This window comes from Trachypithecus francoisi, unplaced genomic scaffold, assembly GCF_009764315.1.
Source record: "Trachypithecus francoisi isolate TF-2019V2 unplaced genomic scaffold, Tfra_2.0 Lachesis_group8, whole genome shotgun sequence".
NCBI lineage: Eukaryota > Metazoa > Chordata > Mammalia > Primates > Cercopithecidae > Trachypithecus > Trachypithecus francoisi.
Genome location: NW_022681473.1, coordinates 60,336,692 through 60,356,239, shown reverse-complemented (window position 1 = coordinate 60,356,239; position 19,548 = coordinate 60,336,692). Strand labels below are relative to the sequence as shown.

The window sequence follows — 19,548 nt, the reverse complement described above, 5'->3', positions numbered from 1 at the left end:
CAAAACCACAATGAGAGATCACTTCACACTTACTAAGATATGTAGATTTAAAGTTTCAGGTAACAGCAAGTGTTGGCGAGGATGTGGAGAAATTATAATCCTCATACACTGTTGGTGGAAAAGCAAAATGGTACAACCACTTTGAAAAACAGTCTAGCATTCCTCAAACAATTAAACTCAATTAGAGTTAACATATAATCCAGCAATTCCACTTCTAGATATAAACCCAGGAGAAATAAAAACATATCCACACAGAAACTGGCACACAAATGTTTTATAGCCTCACAATTTATAATAGCATCCCCCAAATGAAAATAAACCAAATGTTCATCAATCCAAGGGTGGATAAATAAAATGCATCATATCCATGCAATCAGATATTTGGCATATAAAGGAATTAAGTATTGACACATGCTACAAAATAGGTGAACATTGAAAACAGTTGCTGAGAAATAAACCACATTGAAAGATCACAATTTTGTGATTTGATTTATATGAAATGTCCAGAATAGGAAAATCTATAAAGACAGACAATGGATTAGTGGTTTCCAGAGGCCAAGGCGGAGGGAAATATGTGGTGTGACTGCTAATGAGCAGGGAGATTCTCCTTGGGGTATAAAAAATGTTCTGGAATTAGTAGTAATAGTCGAAAAACCTAGTGAATAAACCAGAAGCCACTGAATTTTACACTTTAAAAAAGTAAATTTTATGGTGAGTGAATTATATCTCAATTAAAAAAAAAAGAAAGAAAGAAAAACTAAGTTAAGCCTGGCCCAGAAAAAGAACTCATCTTAATTTTGAAAGGTTCTGAGACAGATTGATACAATTTATTGTACCCTGAATATTAGTCTTTACTATTTCTGTCATGATTCTAGTGTTATTATTTTCTTCTTACCCCTTAGTCTACATTCTTGAAAGCATTGCCATTATCATTTATTTCATCCTTAAAGTTCTTTTATATTCATTGTTTCAATTAAGCAGTCACAATAACCTTACATACTCTCTCTCGTACTAACTACAATTTGATACTCTGTGAAGCCTCCCCTAGCTATACCAGATGAATTATTTATCTGGATTCTGGACTCACAGCAAGTTGTACTCACTGCTGTATTGCAATTAATGATAACTGTTCATGGTAAGGAGGCATGATTTCTTCATCTATTGATCTCAAATGCTGACCCAATGAAGGGATCAATCAGGCATTGTCAAATGTTTGAGTGAGCAAGACAGGGGTAATAATCCCTGTACATCCCTCCCTTTAGAATAATATATGAATGTAATAGATGTTTAGGGGCAGTGGAGGGGTAAAGGAAAAGCTCTAAGGTAAAAAAGAAACCTGGGTTTTCAGACAGACACAAAGAAGGTGATAAATTTAAAAACCCCAAGAGAAAAAGACTTTACGAAGAACACTAGGAAAAGAGAAAAAAAGGTGGAATTGAAGACATGGAAAACAACTAGTATTGAAACAGGAAATGCAAAAACAAATTTAATGAACACTCTCAGGCCAAGAGCCTCTGAGTTGTTGCTGAGCTCTTCCCTTCTTCAGATATTAAGAGTGTCTATCAATAATCTCTTCTATCTGGCTCTATACCAAAGCATATACCATGTGGCTTGGATCCTTGTGTTGAACGGGAGGGCGAAATGGGCCCTGATGGCAGGGGAGGAAATTAGAGCTGAGAAAGGGAAAGATATACAGAGGCAGGAGAATCCCTGCTCCCAGAGGACAGGAGGGAATAAACACTGTATGAGACAAGACCTGAGATTCGATTCTGTATGTTAAGGAAGCCAGCGCTGTGTATGAATTGTGGAATTGAGAAGCTGTGAATCTGAGCAGATGACATCAGGGAGGTAAGTCTGGGTCAGATATTTTTAGGATAAAGAGGAAGTATTGATATGGAGGAATAGGATGAGAAATTGGCAATGTTCAAAGAGGGACAGAGAGAATAATGGGCAGGGGTAGCTGGAATGAATTGTGTTTTCCTGAGGGGTAGAGTGGAAGAAGGGCAGTTTGGAGGGCCACTTTCTAGGTAAGGTTGGAGAGACTTGATGAGTAAATAATCCTTGGCTCTCAAGGAGCATGCAAGAATCATAAATTACAGATAGATTATATCCTCAGACATTGAGGAACAGTGGAAACGAAACTACAGCATATGGGAGATCATGCATAAGGGATAAATGGGTCAAGTTCCTGGACAGAGGAGTCAGGTAAAGGATTCAAAAACAGATGGTAGAAATGTACTAAAATAGTAGGGGGGATAATTTCTCCCATTAAAAAAAAAAAAAATGGAAGAGAATTAGAGTATGAAGGAAGATTGCCAGAGTACAGACAAAAGAAGATAAAGGAATGTTTGCTTGATGGTCTCGATTTCTCTGTCATTGCAGAGATCAGCCCATCTGCTGTACTGGGTCTTGGAGGAGAGGAAGGAAGAGAAGGTTTGGAACTAATATTCATATTTTGAGAACCCGATAAAGGATAAGTCAACAGATGACAAAAAAATTCTAATAGAAACTGCCTAGATTTGTAATAGATCATATATACGAATTTATCAAACAAAAATATACTGCCTAAGAATGAAAACCAGGAATATGAGCCAGGACAAGGAATTGTTAGTGACTGCGGGCATTAAATGTGGTCAGTATTATTCAAGTTTCTAACCAAGGAACTCAGACTTGCAGAGTTGAAGCCTAAAGCCAAGCGAAAGTAAATAAAATCTGCTTCCATTCTTATAGTTAATGTATTTAATTTTGTGTTTAACTTTGAATAGTCTATCTCTGACCTGATTCCACTCTAAAAGATGTAAATTTCTGTGGTGGCCGAGAGATGTTTAATCGGAAAAGATACATTAGAAAAGACAGGATATTCCAAAGATAACTAAAGGAGGAACTCGTCGACAAGGGGATTAAGTATACACGGAGTGGAAGGCTTTTTTAAAAAGAGCTGCCAGATAGACACTTAAAGTAGAGTTGCTCAGTTTTGAGGTGTGAAGACTTTAGTGGATGCCTGAATTGGAATGAAAACAAAAATTACTAGGATGGGGAACAGGGAGACACCAGATGGACACAGGCTACCTTGGAGGTTCATTATTTAGGAGGAGAACTGAAGTCAAGTTGGAGAAGAAAGGTGTTTGCAAGCACTGATTTCACCAACAAAGGTGGGAACATGTAGCAGAGGATGAACATGATGAGTGATGGGTGCTGTGGAAAGAATGAGCACAACGGTGGCACCAACTACAGACACGAAGAGAACATGAGAACAGAAGATCCATGATGAGAAACCTGTGATTTTTGTGGTACTGGTTGTTGTCAGTGTAAACTTACATGGCTGAGTGAGTGGGAACTTACCTCCTCTGCCTTTTTTTAAACATTAATAAGTGTAAATTCTAACCCAGTCAATAGCAAATGAGGCATAGTCCTGTCTCACAGAGAGCTCACAATGCAGTGGGACTGAAAATATTTTAGTACAGTAAGTAAGTATAGAGAGGGAGAAAGGGAGATGGCTGCAGGGGAATGCAATAGTACAGAGAAAGTTGCTGATCCAGCCATTTGGAGGGATGAGAAAAGTCTTTCTGGATGAGAAATATAGACTGGCTATATTAAAGAGGAGGATGGAAGTTGAAGAAGCGGAATGCATAAAAGACCACAGGAAAAAAAGAGTAGTTTCAGGGGCCTACATGCTTTCTGGTATGAGTAGAGAAAAGAGAAAGAAGGGAGGGAGAGACAGTGTGTGTGTGTTAGTTGCAGGAATCTTTCAGGCAATGGGAGTTATCCATAATCAAGATAGTGCATATGCAAAATTATCTTTTGGGAACATTGTTTAATTGTGAGGAATGGTTTAGAGACTAGAACTGCAGACTAGGAGACCAGTTGGGAGGTCTTTTGATAAGTGGATCTAGAGCCTGGAAAGCAACATAATGGCAATGTAAATTTGGGAGATATTAGCACATAAGTGGAGCCAAGGTAGTAGACAAAATTGGCCAGAGAGAGGAAAGAGTGAGAAGAGGATGGCTACAGACCATTAAGAAAAACAAACAGTAAACAATTCTGCAGGGAGAGAGATGACTTTAATGAGAGCAGGATCAGACCAGGGTACAAGAGAAGAACCGGTGGAAGGTAGAGAAATCAAAGTCAAAAGTGGTCTTTCATGGAAGAATGATTTTTAAAGGAGAGAAGAGAGACAAAACTGTAATTTAAAAGAGAGTTTAGTAGAATGAAATGTTTTTATTATAGTTGTTTTTAATTTTTTGCTTGTCTTCAGGTTAAAAAGATTTGAATGTTCTTTAATAAAGATCCAGGAAATTAGGAGAAGCTGAAGATAAAGAGAGAGAATAATTGATGAAACAAAGTCCCTGAAGTGGTAGGAAAGAAAGGAAGCTCAGAGAATAGGTGGGGAAATTATTTTTGACGATATAGCTACATACATTCATACACACATAAATACATGTATATACATGCATATGTACATATGTACACATATGAATGTATATGTATGTTTGTCTGTGTATAAGGTTGTTTTTAAAAGAATCTAATAAGTTAAACATTCATACATGAGGCCCTAGGTTCATTTCCCAGCACCTCCAAAAAATTACTCAAGAAACTTTTCTTATATTTAGGTAAAGTAAAATACATTGCAGCTATGATAAAGGAAACATTGGAAAATATAAAAGATATTAGCACCTCTTTCTCTGGGACTGGAGGAAATGAGGGCAGGATGGATGCAGAGATAAATAAATTTACAGGAAGGGAATAATATGAGGGATATGTTCCTGATAGTCTTGAAATGTGAGTTACAAAAGAGAAACATTCAGTGGAGAGAGAAAAACAGAATTTGGGCAGTGATAAAAGTCGTATAGGCCAGGCATGGTGGCTCACGCCTGTAATCCCAGCACTTTGGGAGGCCAAGGCAGGTGGATCACTTGAGGTCAGGAGTTCAAGATCAGCCTGGTCAACATGGTGAAACCCCATCTCTACTAAAAATACAAAAAACATTAGCCGGGCATGGTGGTGGGCACCTGTAATCCCAGTTATTCGGGAAGCTGAGACAGGAGACTCACTTGAACCCAGAAGGTGGAGTTTGCAGTGAGCCAAGATCACATCATTGCACCCCAGCCTGGGTGACAGAGCGAGACTCCATCTCAAAAAAAATAAATAAATAAAGTCATATATTCATTGTGAGAATAGTTTAATAGGACTGAGGAGGAATCATCTGTTCTAATATGTACTAAAGACTACTTATGTGATTGTGTCATTTTTTTCACATCCTGACTATGTAAGCCGAGGATAACACTAGTTAGATTTATTTGAAGTCTGAGGATTTACAGATGCAGCAGAAATCAATGGGTACTAAAAAGAAATGATCCTGGCGGAAATGATAGACATCTAGAGTAGATAGGGAAGAAAGCTCAATAGGTTCTTACATCAGTGGTTCACAAACTTCAGCATGAATCAGAATCATCTAGAGAGCTTGCTAAAACACAGATTGTTATCCCAACGCTAGGTTTTCTCATCCGTAGGTTTGTGGTAGGGCCGAAGAATTTACAAGTTCACTGATGATGCTGTGGAGACCAAGCTTCAGAAACGTCCTACACCTTCCTTTCTGCTCTGGATGATAGTGCCACATTTCACAGTCACAGAGGTGACTCAGGAAGTCACACGCAATTTAATAAGCCTTCCACAGAGAAAATTTAGCTTAATATACCAACAAAACAATTATGCTCATTTTAAAAATTAGAAAATTGTTACTCAGAGAAGTGACTTGTCCAAGATCATGCAGCCAATAGTTAACAGGGCAAAACTCTGACCCAGGTTTTTTCACACTCTCTCCTGTGTTCTTTCTAAATGCCATAGCTGCCTTAAGGTAGCCTTCATCTGTGCCTAGGGAAAAAGGGATACAGGGTTGACAATACCCACCACCCCCAACCTTACTCTTTCATATAATCTGCTAAGCATATTGTTGCTTAGTCCTCTTGTTGTAGGACTGCAGTCCTCTCTGCAGGGCCTGGGGCTTTTGCAGAGCTCATTACAGTTCACATGCCCAAAGAGATTGTAGAGATTGGTTTTGATGTTCTACCTATCCCTGTTCTTTTCAGGACCTATGGTACTGTGCTGAGTCTGGCAATGTTTTTGAGCCCTTTAGTTTCCTGAATTTTTTTTTTTTCTGTTTTCTTTTTTCTTTTTTTTTTTTTTTTTTGTGGATTTTTAGCAGAGATGGAGTTTCACCATCTTAGCCAGGCTGGTCTTGAACTCCTGACCTCATGATCCACCCGCCTCGGCCTCTCAAAGTACTGAGATTATACGCGTGAGCCGCTGTGCCTGGCCTAGTTTCCTGAAGTTCTTAAAGTTGTGTGGAGGGCTTCTGAGTAGGAACACAGAGCCTGTCTGTGGGCAGGTCCTGTAACTGTGCAGAGCCCATGTGTAATTATTTAGAGAGAATGTGGCTGTGTGCAGAGCCTGTGTGTGATTATCTGTAGAGATACGCCTGTGTGCAGAGGCCATAACTGTCATCGGGCCTCTAAGTATATGCAGACCTTGTGGTTGTTTGTTTTTATGGACATTCTGCTAATGTGTTCAAAAATCTGAAGCTCTTTTTTCCCTATGGCACAGGTGAGGACTCTGCATAAAATCATGGCCCTTTTTTCTGCTAACAGCATAGCTGCTGTGAACAACTCTGACACTCGCATAGCAGGCTGCTTCCTCACTGGCATCCCTGGGCTGGAGCACCTACACATCTGGTTATCTATCCCCTTCTGCATCATGTACATTGCCGCCCTGGCAGGCAATGGCATCCTAATTTGTGTCATCCTCTCCCAGGCAATCCTGCATGAGCCCATGTACATATTCTTATCCATGGTGGCCAATGCTGATGTCTTGCTCTCTGCCACCACCATGCCTAAGGCCCTGGCCAATTTGTGGCTAGGTTATAGCCACATTTCCTTTGATGGCTGCCTCACTCAGATGTTCTTCATTCACTTCCTCTTTGTGGCTGACTCTGCTGTCCTAGTGGCCATGGCCTTTGACCGCTATGTGGCCATCTGCTCCCCCCTGCGATATGTCACGATCCTCACAAGCAAGGTCATTGGGAAGATTGCCACTGCTGCCCTGAGCTGCAGCTTCAACATTACGTTTCCATCCATCTTTCTCCTCAAGCGCCTGCACTATTGCCGGATCAACATCATTGCACACACATTTTGTGAGCACATGGGCTTTGCCCACCTGTCCTGTTCTGATATCTCCATCAATGTCTGGTATGGGTTGGCAGCTGCTCTTCTCTCCACAGGCCTGGACATCATCCTTATTACGGTTTCCTACATCCACATCCTCCAAGCAGTCTTCCACCTCCCTTCTCAAGATGCCCGCTCCAAGGCCCTGAATACCTGTGGATCCCATGTCTGTGTCATCCTACTCTTCTATGTCCCTGCCCTTTTTTCTGTCTTTGCCTATAGGTTTGGTGGGAGAAGCATCCCACGCTATATCCATATTCTCCTGGGCAACCTCTACGTTGTCATTCCTCCTATGCTCAATCCCATTATTTATGGAGTGAGGACCAAGCAAATACTGGAAGGGGCTAAGCAGATGTTTTCAAATCTTGCCAAAGGATCTAAATAAAGGCTTTCAACTTAGTCTCAACCCTTTTCTATACCTATCAATTGTCCCATATTTAGCCCATTCTTGCCTCTACATTTTCCAATTATCCCTGTGTTATTCTCATCGATCTTCCAATTTATTTAAATATGTCATCTATTCAAACCCACCTCTGATTTCTTTTATTGGAAATCTTTAGCAAAATCGATCTAATCCTCTTACCGTTACTATTGAAATGCAATCTGATTTCCCACCACCTCAAGAAAAACTAGCTAATTAAGGGAAATGTAAAAACCAAATTTACAGTCTAACTGAAACCTTTTTCTAACTGCTTACATTGGCTTCCTAATTTGTTCTTAATCACTTGTATATAATTTTGACATTTGTCAGTTCAACATCTTTCTCATGATGGGAACCCCTGAGAACTGTCATGTCTAAGAATTTATAGTCTCATGGGATGATATTTTTCTTACCAGTTGCACTAATTCATGATCACATACATGTATATACCCATGTTCAGAGATACTAACACAGCAGCAGCATAAATAGGTGGACATATCCATTTATCAACTTTTATCAAATAATTCTGAACTAACCATTACCTGTTCTGGACAAAGTTTTCCCTGAAATGTAGACAATTGTATAGGCCTCCTATCCATCCAAATATGCTTTGTATTTGAAAGTTATATTCATCATTAAAATTAGAAATAAAAATACCTACTCATATCTAATATCTATGGATGTATGTATTATTTAATAGTTAAAGAAATATAAACATCTATATGTTATTTAATAACTTACTCAATAATAACTATTAACATCAGGAATTAGCCTAAGCTGAAGTTCTCTAAGATTGAGAAGAGGAACTCAACCTGAATTTTAGCCCAAGACCAAACTATTCTTGAAAACATAGTTCACATCTCAACCCTGCCCACTCCTATACTAAGCCCACAGTGAAAGAGCCATCATTTGAGATTCTGCCCCATTTTTCATCTAAATCACTGTTTTGTTGGATCATTAATATATTGCTTCTTGTTTTATTAGAAAACCCATGTTTGTGTCTTAACTCCCTGTCTAGAGTGTGCACTTCTTGAGAAAGAAAAGATTATTTTGAAGGCTTTTTATCATATTGCCCCAAAGCATGAGAACCCTCTCCTGGCAAATATGTAATATGAGTTTATCTGTATAAAATTCTTCTTTAAAAAAATGTAACATCACTTTTTTGCTCTAGACTCATTCTTCTTTGCAGGAGTTCTTCCTCCTGGGAGACACTGGAACTCAGTGCCACATAGAGGAGAGAATTGTGCTAGGTGCCAGGAGACATGGATTTAAAAGTAAGATGTACTACTTGTTCAATAAGCTTGAGAGTTTGCATAATATTCATGAACTTAATTTTCTGCTCAACTTTGAAGATGAGAATAATATAACATTACGTATCAATTGCATAATAAGCATTCAATGAATGTTCAGTTCATTTCCACCTTTTTGTTTCCACATAGCTCTCTGCATCCTCAAGACAATGATGATAAAAATTAGAGCTCAAGCCTGTAATCCCAGCACTTTGGGAGGCCGAGACGGGCGGATCACGAGGTCAGGAGATCGAGACCATCCTGGCTAACACAGTGAAACCCCGTCTCTACTAAAAATACAAAAAAAAACTAGCCGGGCGAGGTGGCGGGCGCCTGTAGTCCCAGCTACTCGGGAGGCTGAGGCAGGAGAATGGCGTAAACCCGGGAGGCGGAGCTTGCAGTGAGCTGAGATCCGGCCACTGCACTCCAGTCCGGGCGACAGAGCGAGACTCCGCTTCAAAAAAAAAAAAAAAAAAAAATTAGAGAGAGGAGTCATTAGCATCCTTATTATGTGGAAGAGAAAACTGTAAGAAGTGGTGATCAAGTTTTGAGTTCTAGATCTTTTTGAAATTGACTGTGTTGGAAATGACTGTTCCATTTACTCACTGTATGAGTCTGGGCAAGTTACTTTACTTCTCTGTATCTCAACTTTTTTCTTCTTTCGTTTTTTGAGACAAAGCCTCGCTTTGTTGCCCAGGCTGGAGTGTAGTGGCCTGCTGTCGGCTCACTGCAAGCTCTACCTCAAAGGTTTCAGCAATTCTTGTGCTTCAGCCTCCCCAGTAGCTGGTACTACATGTCTGCACTACCATACCTGGCTAATTTACATATTTTTAGTAGAAGTGGGGTTTTGCCATGTTGCCCAGGCTGGTCTCGAACTCCTGACCTCAGGTGATCTGCCTGCTTTGGCCTCCCGAAGTGCTGGGATTACAGACCTGAGCTCTCGCATCCAGCAACTTTCTCATCTTTAAAACAGAAATAATAATAATAACTTTCTCTTAATGATTTAATGAGAAATAAATATATAACCATCTTAAAACAGCACTTTCCATATAAATAAGTGCTCTACAAAGGATAGCTTTATTTGTATTATTGTTTCAATTATTATTAATGAATGGCTCATCCAACACTCCGAATGGTTGTCCTGAGACCTAACCAGATTGTGTATCATACTCAAATTTTGCTTCTACAAGGAGGAATAGGAAAAAGAAGACAAGAATAAAACAGAAAAATATTTTAATCTAATATTTACAATAACTAAATTCAATCAAATATAATTCTAACAAGTCAAAATTAAATGTATTTTTTAAAAAATTGCAGAGATTTCTTTAAATACAACTATGCCACTGAAGACACATAAACTTCACTGCTGTTTTACAGACACACCAAGCTCATTTCCTTGTTAGGCTTTTGTGCTTGTTATTCCTGTTTCCTGAAACATCCTTTTCCTGTATCTTTATATGACTTATTCCCACCTTTCCTTCATTTCCCTGTTTATATGTCTCTTCCACAGGAATTTCTCTATGATTTTCTAATAAGAAATATACCTCCCTTTCTTTCATGGGAAAAAAAAAATCATAAGCAAAGAGACAAAAGTCAATGACAAATTGAAATCTTTTCAAGTTATATTATAGATAAAATGCTTGCTTTTTCTAATATATAAAAGTTCCTCAAAATGTAGAGGAAAAAAGTGATCAAAAGCCTGATAAACATAAAGAACAGATACATCATTAGAATATGCTTTGCTTATTATTAATAAGAGAAAATACATTAAAAACTATACCAAGGTACTATTTCCCACCTGTCAGATTAGTAAAAGTTAAAAGGATTAAAACCCTGTGCTGGCTATAATGTTAGAAGCCTCTCATACTTTGTTTATGGATAGACCGTACAATAGAATTTTTAAACGTCTAACAAAATGTGTATGAATGTATTATTTGATCCAGAAATCACATTTACAGGAGTTACATTTCATATATGCCTCCTTATTACAAAATGATGTGTACAAGGTTAGTCATTATGACATCATTTTTGTAACACAAAAATATTTGAAACAACCTAAACAGAGTCTGAATTCCTAGGTTTCAAATCCACACCCTTATGCTTACTAAAGTATAAAAACTTAACTTTTACCAAGTTACAAAAAGGCGTTATAATCACACGGGCGGGTTAGATTGTAGTCACCATATTCAGTACATACTACTTAACTGTTTGTCACGGGCAATTTGGTAATTATCCTCTTTAAGTCTCAGTTATCTTCTCTGTAAAAAAAAGAGTAATAATACCTGCTTCAGAGGTTGTTTTGTTTATAATGAGATTAGATAGATATAAGAAAATAAATAACTGGTATATGAATGGATACTTTATTGCTATCAAAATTTTTACTAATATAAAATAGCTAGAATATACTTTATTTCAGGTATATTTGTGTGCACCTCTGGTAGAACTGTATTTCCACTAGCTGAATGCCTAAAAGTGGGACATCTAGATCACAGATCATGCATATTTAAAATTTTGATAAATAGTGCCAAATTGTCTGTAAATATTAGCTAGGTAAATTCATAGCAATTGAACAGTACCACTTGTGATATTATCACATTGTTCTTTTACTTTGAATTTTTAAAAAGGCTATATTTTAATAATTCATATCTATATTTTATCTTCTTTGAATTATCTTTCTCCATTTTTCTCTAGTTTTCTTGATCTGATTTTAAGATTTGATATATAAATTATATTAATCCTTTACAAAATAAAAAATCGAGCAGAATACATGCAAAACATAGAAGCATATACCAAAAATATATTTTCCAATTTGCTTTTCAATAGATAAGTCAACAAGTAATTTCAAGAGAAATTTTTAATTTTTGTGTTTGCCAGTCTCCATATTTATAAAATTAGTTTCATTATGTTTCTCTTTATTTCAAGATCAAGATTTTCTTCTATAGCTTCTTTTGTTATTATAGTTTCATTACAAAATTAACACATTCTGTTAGTATAAAGTAAAAAGTGAAAAACATAATTGCCTGATGCTATCTCCACAAAGGTAATCTGTACTTATTTAGAATCAAAAGAAGAATCTGTCATTTTTTTATGTAAGAAGCAGTTTCATGTAAGAGATACCATAAAAGGGCCTCGTCTTATAGATTGAAGGTTGAGACCCTGAGTGAGAGATTAAATAAGGGAGATTTGACTTAGAGGGTGTAACTAAATTTATAGAAAAAAATATCTAGGGATTTGAGACATTTCTTTTCACTGAGTCCCTAACACTCCCCCAAGTCTCTGTCTGAATCTTCCCCTAACATCATCTAGAGTGTTATTCACAATCATCCCTGAGAATGCTCAAATGAATGAAGGCATAGGAGAAGAAAAACCTTTTTTCTACCCTCCTAGGTTCTCCAGCCAGGTCCCTGAAAATTAGACTGACAAAAGACAGATTAATAAGAGAAAAACAAACACATTTATTAATATGTGCATTAACATGGGAGAAATCAATTGATAACTAATTCAAAGGGGTGGCTAGAACATTGGTTTACATAGCATCTTAACAAAAGAACAACACATTTTTAAAAAGTGACCAAAAAAGTTTTAGGCTTCTAAGAGTAGCAAACTGTAGGAAAGTAAAAATGTGGTGGAAACTAATGGAGGATAAGGGCTAATTAGTAAGGTTTGTATAGACTCTTTCTCAATGCCATATTGTCTCTGGTGATAGGTTGCTATTCTCTTTCTGATAATAACAGAGAAGTGTAAGTCAAGGGTAGGGGGTCACCGTCACAAGAGGAATTTGTGTTTAGCTTTTGGGCAGCTAGGAGGAGGGTAGAGAGCTCATCCTGTGTCTGCTTTTTCTCAATTACCTTCAGCTTAAAAGAATTCTTTTTTTTAATTTAGTTTTTATTTCATAATCATAAACTTAACTCAACTCTGCAATCCAGTTAGGCATGGGAGGGAACAAGGAAAACATGGAACCCAAAGGGAACTGCAGCGAGAGCATAAAGATTCTAGGATACTGTGAGCAAATGGGGTGGAGGGGTGCTCTCCTGAGTTACAGAAGGAATGAATGATCTGGTGGTTAAGATAAAACACAAGTCAAACTTATTCGAGCTGCCCACAGTCAGCAACGGTGATCTTCTTGCTGGTCTTGCCATTTCTGGACCCAAAGTGCTCCATGGCCTCCACAATATTCATGCCTTCTTTCACTTTGCCAAAGACCACATGTTTGCGTCCAATCACTCAGTCTTGGCAATGCAGATGAAAAACTGGGAACTGTTTGTGTTGGGTCCAGCATTTGCCATGGGCAAGATGCCAGGACCTGTATGCTTTAGGATGAAGTTCTCATCATCAAATTTCTCCCCATAGATGGACTTGCCACCACTGCCATTATGGTGTGTGAAGTCACCACCCCGACACATAAACCCTGGAATAATTCTGTGAAAGCGAGAACCCTTATAACCAAATCCTTTCTCTCTAGTGCTCAGAGTATGAAAATTTCCTGCTGTCTTTGGAAACTTGTCTGCAAATAGCTCGAAGGAGACGTGGCCCAAGGGCTCGCCATCCACGGCAATGTCAAAGAACACACAGTGGGGTTGACCATGGCTAATAGTACAGGGTTTTCCTCCACGGCAGCGTCTGCAGAGCGGGCAGCTTAAAAGAATTCTTATGCCGCAGTGGTACATTTTGGAGTAACATATTCTAAACCTATCCCAGTCCATTTGGGCTGTTATAACAAAATATCAGAAACTAGATAACTTATAAACAACAGAAATTTACTTCTCATATCTGGAGGCTGGGGAGTACAAAACAAGGTGCCAGCAGATTCAGCATCTGGTAAAGGCCCACTTTCTGATTCATAGATGGTGCTTTCTAGCTGTGTCTTCACATGGAGAAAGGGATGAAAAGATTTCTCTTGGGCCTCTTTTATAAGGGCACTAATTCATTCATGAGGGCTCTAGCCTCATGACCTAGCCACCTACCAAAGGCTCCACCTCATAACACTATTGCAATGGTGATGAAGTTTAAACATACAAATTTTGGGGGGAAAGGGTGCAGCACAAACTTTTAGACCATAGTAGAATCCCTTGGACGTCTTTACCATTTCAATTGGATGAATGTTTTAATATATATATATATATATATTTATTTTTTTTTTTTTTTTATGAAGTTTTGCTCTTACTGCCCAGGCTGGAGTGCAATGGCGCCATCTTTGCTCACTGCAACCTCTGTCTCCCGGGTTCAAGCAATTCTTCTGCCTCAGCCTCCCAAGTAGCTGGGATTACAGGTGCCAGCCACCATTCCTGGTTCATTGTATTTTTAGTAGAGATGGGGTTTCACCATGTTGGCCAGGCTGGTCTCGAACTCCTGACTTCAGGTGATCCACCCACCTCAGCTTCCCAAAGTGCTGAGATTACAGGCATGAGCCTCCATGACCGACCAGTTGAAGTTTTTCAAAACTCACCGTCCTCAATCCCCTTATTATTTTAATTTTTAACCCCAAACAAGACCATATGAAGACCTTTTTGGTTTTTTTTTTTAGTTTCCAGGTGTCACAACCTACATGGTCACCTTCTTTCTTTCTTTATACTAATTTTATTAATGAGAAATTTTTTAAAAAGCACTTGTTTACATGTCTATGTTCACATCAATTGTGATTAGAATTAAACAATCCTAGAGTGTATGTTCCATATTAGAAAACTTTTGATAACTCCTTCTACCTGCCCACAAATTTTTTTTTTTTTTGAGATGGAGTGTCACTTTGTTGCCCAAGCTGGAGTGCAGTGGCGCGATCTCATCTCACTGCGATCTCCGCCTCCTGGGTTCAAGTGATTCTCCTGCCTCAGCCTCCCGTGTAGCTGGGATTACAGGCACATGTCACCACGCCTGGCTAATTTTTTTATATTTGTAGTAGAGATGGGGTTTCATCATGTTGGCCAGGCTGGTCTTGAACTGCTGACCTCAGATGATCTGCCCACCTTGGCCTCCCAAAGTGCTGGGATTACAGACGTGAGTCAGGGCACCCGGCCCCCTGCCACACATTTTTATCATACCCATCTCAGACAACTGAAGTTTTTCTTTTCCTCAAAAATCCAAGCTGAGAGGTTATAATAAATATAGTGGAGTATATTTGTTTGTATTCTAAACTGGTCAAATAGTCACTGTAGATGGAATCTTAAAAGAAAAAGTATGAAAGATTTTATTTTTTTTTTTTTTTTTTTTTTTTTTTTTTTTTTTTTTTTTTTTTTTTGTTGAGACGGAGTCTCGCTCTGTCGCCCAGGCTGGAGTGCAGTGGCCGGATCTCAGCTCACTGCAAGCTCCGCCTCCCGGGTTTACGCCATTCTCTCGCCTCAGCCTCCCGAGTAGCTGGGACTACAGGCGCCCGCCATCTCGCCCGGCTAATTTTTTGTATTTTTTTAGTAGAGACGGGGTTTCACCGTGTTAGCCAGGATGGTCTCGATCTCCTGACCTCGTGATCCGCCCGTCTCGGCCTCCCAAAGTGCTGGGATTACAGGCTTGAGCCACCGCGCCCGGCCAAAAGATTTTAAAATAAAAAAATGCTTACTCATCTGGTGTACTCTTCTGAGTTTTCTTAGCTTTCTATTGTCTTTGAGCTTAATACAATTTATTATGTAAATTATATTGAGCTGAAAATCATGGAAGTGATTTTGCCCATAGAAATTCAAATTAATTGTCTCAAATAGACATGTATATGATGATTCTATTGTGGATGTTGACTTGTTTTCCTCTCTTTGTAAATTCATTGCAAGTCTTTCTGATCGCCTATGTTTATGTGTGTTTTTAAATTCTCCTTTGGGTTGGTTACACTATCTTGCTGATTCTCTCCTTAATTAACTAAATAAATCTTCAGCATGTGTTCATTTTATATGTCTATAAAGACAAATTAGTGGACTATAGGAATGATCTACTTGCATCTGTACAAGATAGTGACAGTAAAGATGGAGAGAAATAAATCAAATGGACAAAACTTCTTCAAAAGGATAAATTAAAAGGGCAAAAATTGAATGTTGGGATGAGGAAGAGGAAAGAATGTAGGAGTTCATTGTTTCTAAGGGAACTAAAAAGGCGAGTTGTACCATTCATCAAGATAAGTAATAAAGGAGAATAAACAAATTGGTGGGCAAATAAACACTAATACTATATACTGTTACTGAGCAATCAATGGGCTTGCCTCTTGACATACATACAAGCCAATACCATGGCACCTTTTGAGGAAAGCAAAGCTTTATTGCAAGTAGACCAGCAAGGAGACAGAAGAAATGATTAATGAGGTATGATCTGATTGGATCTTGCAATGAGGTGATGCTGGGAGGCATCATCTGATTGGATCCTGCCTTGGGGTGTTGCAAGGGCTCGATCTGATTAGATCCTGAATTCTGCCACATGATGTCCCTTCTTAATTCAGTCCCTACTCCTCAGTCTGAGCACTTGAGTTCCACCTGTGGTTGCATGCTTGGTTTATCTGGGCATGTTCAGGCTATGTGACCTTTAACCCAGGGGGCTATGGCAATTGAAAAACAGCTCACAACTTTGACACATAAAAGTTGAACCAGATTAGTCCACTGAGGTTACAACATCTTGTTTTTGTTCTACCTGTGAGTTATTCACATGGACTCTGAAGCCCAAAAGAGGTCTGATATGTAGTTAATGTTAGGACTTTGTCAGCTAGCAAAGTGGATGGGATTATCCAGGAGGGGATTTAGAGAAAATGAGATAATAGTTAACAAACAAACAAAAAGCTATATTTAAGTGACTAGTTTGATTTTCTTCAAATTGACTAGAACGTGAATATACGCATAGCAAAATTCATGTTTTATTCATCGATATTACTCCAGAGCCCTGCCAAATGCTTGGTACTTCATTATAGTTAATAATGCTACCTTTCACTGATTGACGATCTATTGTGTTTCAGGAACTGTCCTAAGTACTCCACATATATTTGCATATTTAGTCTTCACAATAACTCTATGCAGTAGATATTTTACAGATAGGAAAACTGAGGCCCAAGAGAGGTTAAGTAACTTGCCCCAAATCATACAGATGGTAAGTAAATGAGCTAGGATTTGAATCTTGGCAAAACTGGTTCCAGAGTCTATCATCTTAAATACCATCTTAAATACTGTGCTATGTGACATATATAATTTAATATGTGTCTGCTGAAAAGAAAGAACAAAATAAATTTTTAAAAAGAAGGAAGGAAGAAAGAAAATATAAAATATCAAAGGAAAGATGGGGCCAGGCATGGTGGCTCACACCTGTAATCCCAGCACTTTGGGAGACTGAGGTGGGCAGATCGCTTGAGTCCAGAAGTTTGAGACCAACCTGGGCAACATAGTGAAATCCTGTCTCTATAAAATACACAAAAATTTAGCTGGCATGGTGGTGTGTGCTGTTAGTCCCAATTACTTGACAGGCTGAAGTGGGAGGATCGCTTGAGCCCGAGAGTTTGTGGCTGAAGTGAGCTGAGATCATGCTACTACATGCCAGCCTGGGCAACAGAGTGAGACTGTCTCAGAAAAAAAAAAAAAAAAAGGAAAGAAAAAGCATACATTAATTGGGTCCATGTTTGATGATCAGAAGCATCTGAAAACAAAATTGGTGGCTTGTTTCTACTACATTCCTAAGTCTCTAGAACAAGAAATGTTTCTCACTGAAATTTGTTTTTATTTGGTTTTACTGAAGTTCTTCCTTTAATCAGATGTTAACAATTATCTTTCAGAAAATCCAGTTAGATCTATCCTGAATTCTCAAGCATAAACTACCCTGAGTCTTAATCTCGGCCTTGCAGTATCTACTTTTTCCTTTTCTTTTGTTCCCGTCAGTTCCCAGCTGGTAGTAATGAGTTAAGGAGGGTTTTCCATGAGAGGGGCAGAAACATTTCTGACCACAAGAATCATCTAACACTGCTTTCAAACAAGTTGTACTGAAAAAAATATACTAGAGATTTTGTCACAGGAAGTCTGTCTCCTGTGAATATATAAGAGATTTCCTCAAAGAAAATATATTTGAGTATATTAGAGATTTACTCACAGAAAATCTGTCTCCTGAGTTTGTATTTTTTGTCACTAGTTGGCTGTGAGAATATTCTGTGACCCTTGTCATGGTCTTTTTTGCTTTTTCTGAAACCTCTGTCCTATCAAATGTCGATATCCACTTAGTGCTATTAAGAAATCTTGACACCTTAACCTGTGCACTAAACAATATTCCTGGCATATACTGAGTATTTAACATATTGAGTATTGTTATAATAACAGGCTGGATCCGTTAATGCCACCCTGAGTCTAGAACTGCAGCAGTGGGTCTTGAGCCTAGAACTGCAAGTACTCTGAGTATTCAGGAACTTGGGGCTGCCAGCAAATCTGTGCCCTCATTACCTTCAAACCTGTCCTACTGGATGCATCATATCACCCCACCAAGCCTCTGAATCCACATACTTGGTTCCCTTTTAACACTAACAGTAATACTAATACTAGTAATACTAATAATAGTAATACTAATAGCACTAATACTCACTGTATTGGGTATACCACTTGTTTTTTCAATCTGTTTAACACTTGTTGAACAGTTGGGTTGATTCCATTTTTTAATATGAGTAAAACTGCTATGAACATTTGTGTACAAATCTTTGCATGGATATGTTTTCATTTTTCTTGAGTAGATTCCTACGAATGGATTTGATGGATCATATGGTAAATTTATATCTAACTTTTCGAGACCCCTTGAATTATTGCCAAGCACCTTCATTTCTTCTCAACCATCAGAATGCCCAATCTCCCTGTTCAAGATGAGAAATTAGTTAGAGAGAAAATAAAAACTGCCTTGGCTAGCAAACAAAAAGGAAAACTCTGCACACTGAAAAATAGTCTTTTATTCTGTTTTTTGTTTTCTTTTTTGTTTTGAGACTGGTTATCACTGTGTCACCCGGGCTGGAGTGCAGTAGCAGGATCATGGCTCACAGCAGCCTCGACCTTCCAGGCTCAAGTGATCCTCTCCCACCTCTCAGCCTCCCAAGTAGCTGGGACTACAGGCACATACCACCATGCCTGGCAATTTTCTTTTTTTTTTAGACAGGGTTTTACTACGTTGCCCAGGTTGGTCTCAAAATCCTGGATTCAAAATCCTTCTACCTCGGCCTCCCAAAATGCTGGGATTACAAGCGAGCCACCACGCCCAGCCAACATCCTTTTTGTTAACTGAGCCTACTAGCCCCAGAAATGAAGCCCTATGCTGACAAGACTATGGAGCCTATAAGTTACTTCCAGTTATATCATCTCTTAGAAAATGGCCCGAGAAGAGACTCTGGGTTGGGCTTCTCCATCCCTTTTCCAATACTTCTAACCCTCTGGGTGTCAATCATACCATTTTGTATTCCAAAGGACTTAAATGTGGGCTGGGCCAGTGGCAGGGTGGTGTCCAGGAGAATTTCAGAACATAAGCAGGCTTTGACCTGAAGCGTCATCCATGGGCAATATGGAGGCAGCCATACCTAAAACCATTGTGAAGAAAGCTACACAAAGGATGATCTGAAATATCCTTTGTATGGCTTCTTAAGCCTGCGGACATGAGGTACTCACTGAAATAGGGACACATGTCCGCACTTACGAGATTCTAATGACCT

The 19,548-nt window shown here is 38.7% G+C and overlaps 2 protein-coding genes and 1 pseudogene across 2 annotated transcripts in view; 1 reads left to right on the top strand and 2 right to left on the bottom strand.

Annotated features, from left to right (window-relative positions):
- Positions 1–19,548, bottom strand: part of UBQLNL (ubiquilin like) — a 114,163-nt gene that overhangs the window by 63,086 nt on the left and 31,529 nt on the right.
- LOC117081701 (olfactory receptor 52B6) lies at positions 6,592–7,602 on the top strand. The gene has a single exon (XM_033207975.1). The coding sequence runs from the start codon at positions 6,592–6,594 to the stop codon at positions 7,600–7,602; it is 1,011 nt and encodes a 336-aa protein (XP_033063866.1).
- Positions 12,872–13,539, bottom strand: LOC117081705 (annotated as a pseudogene).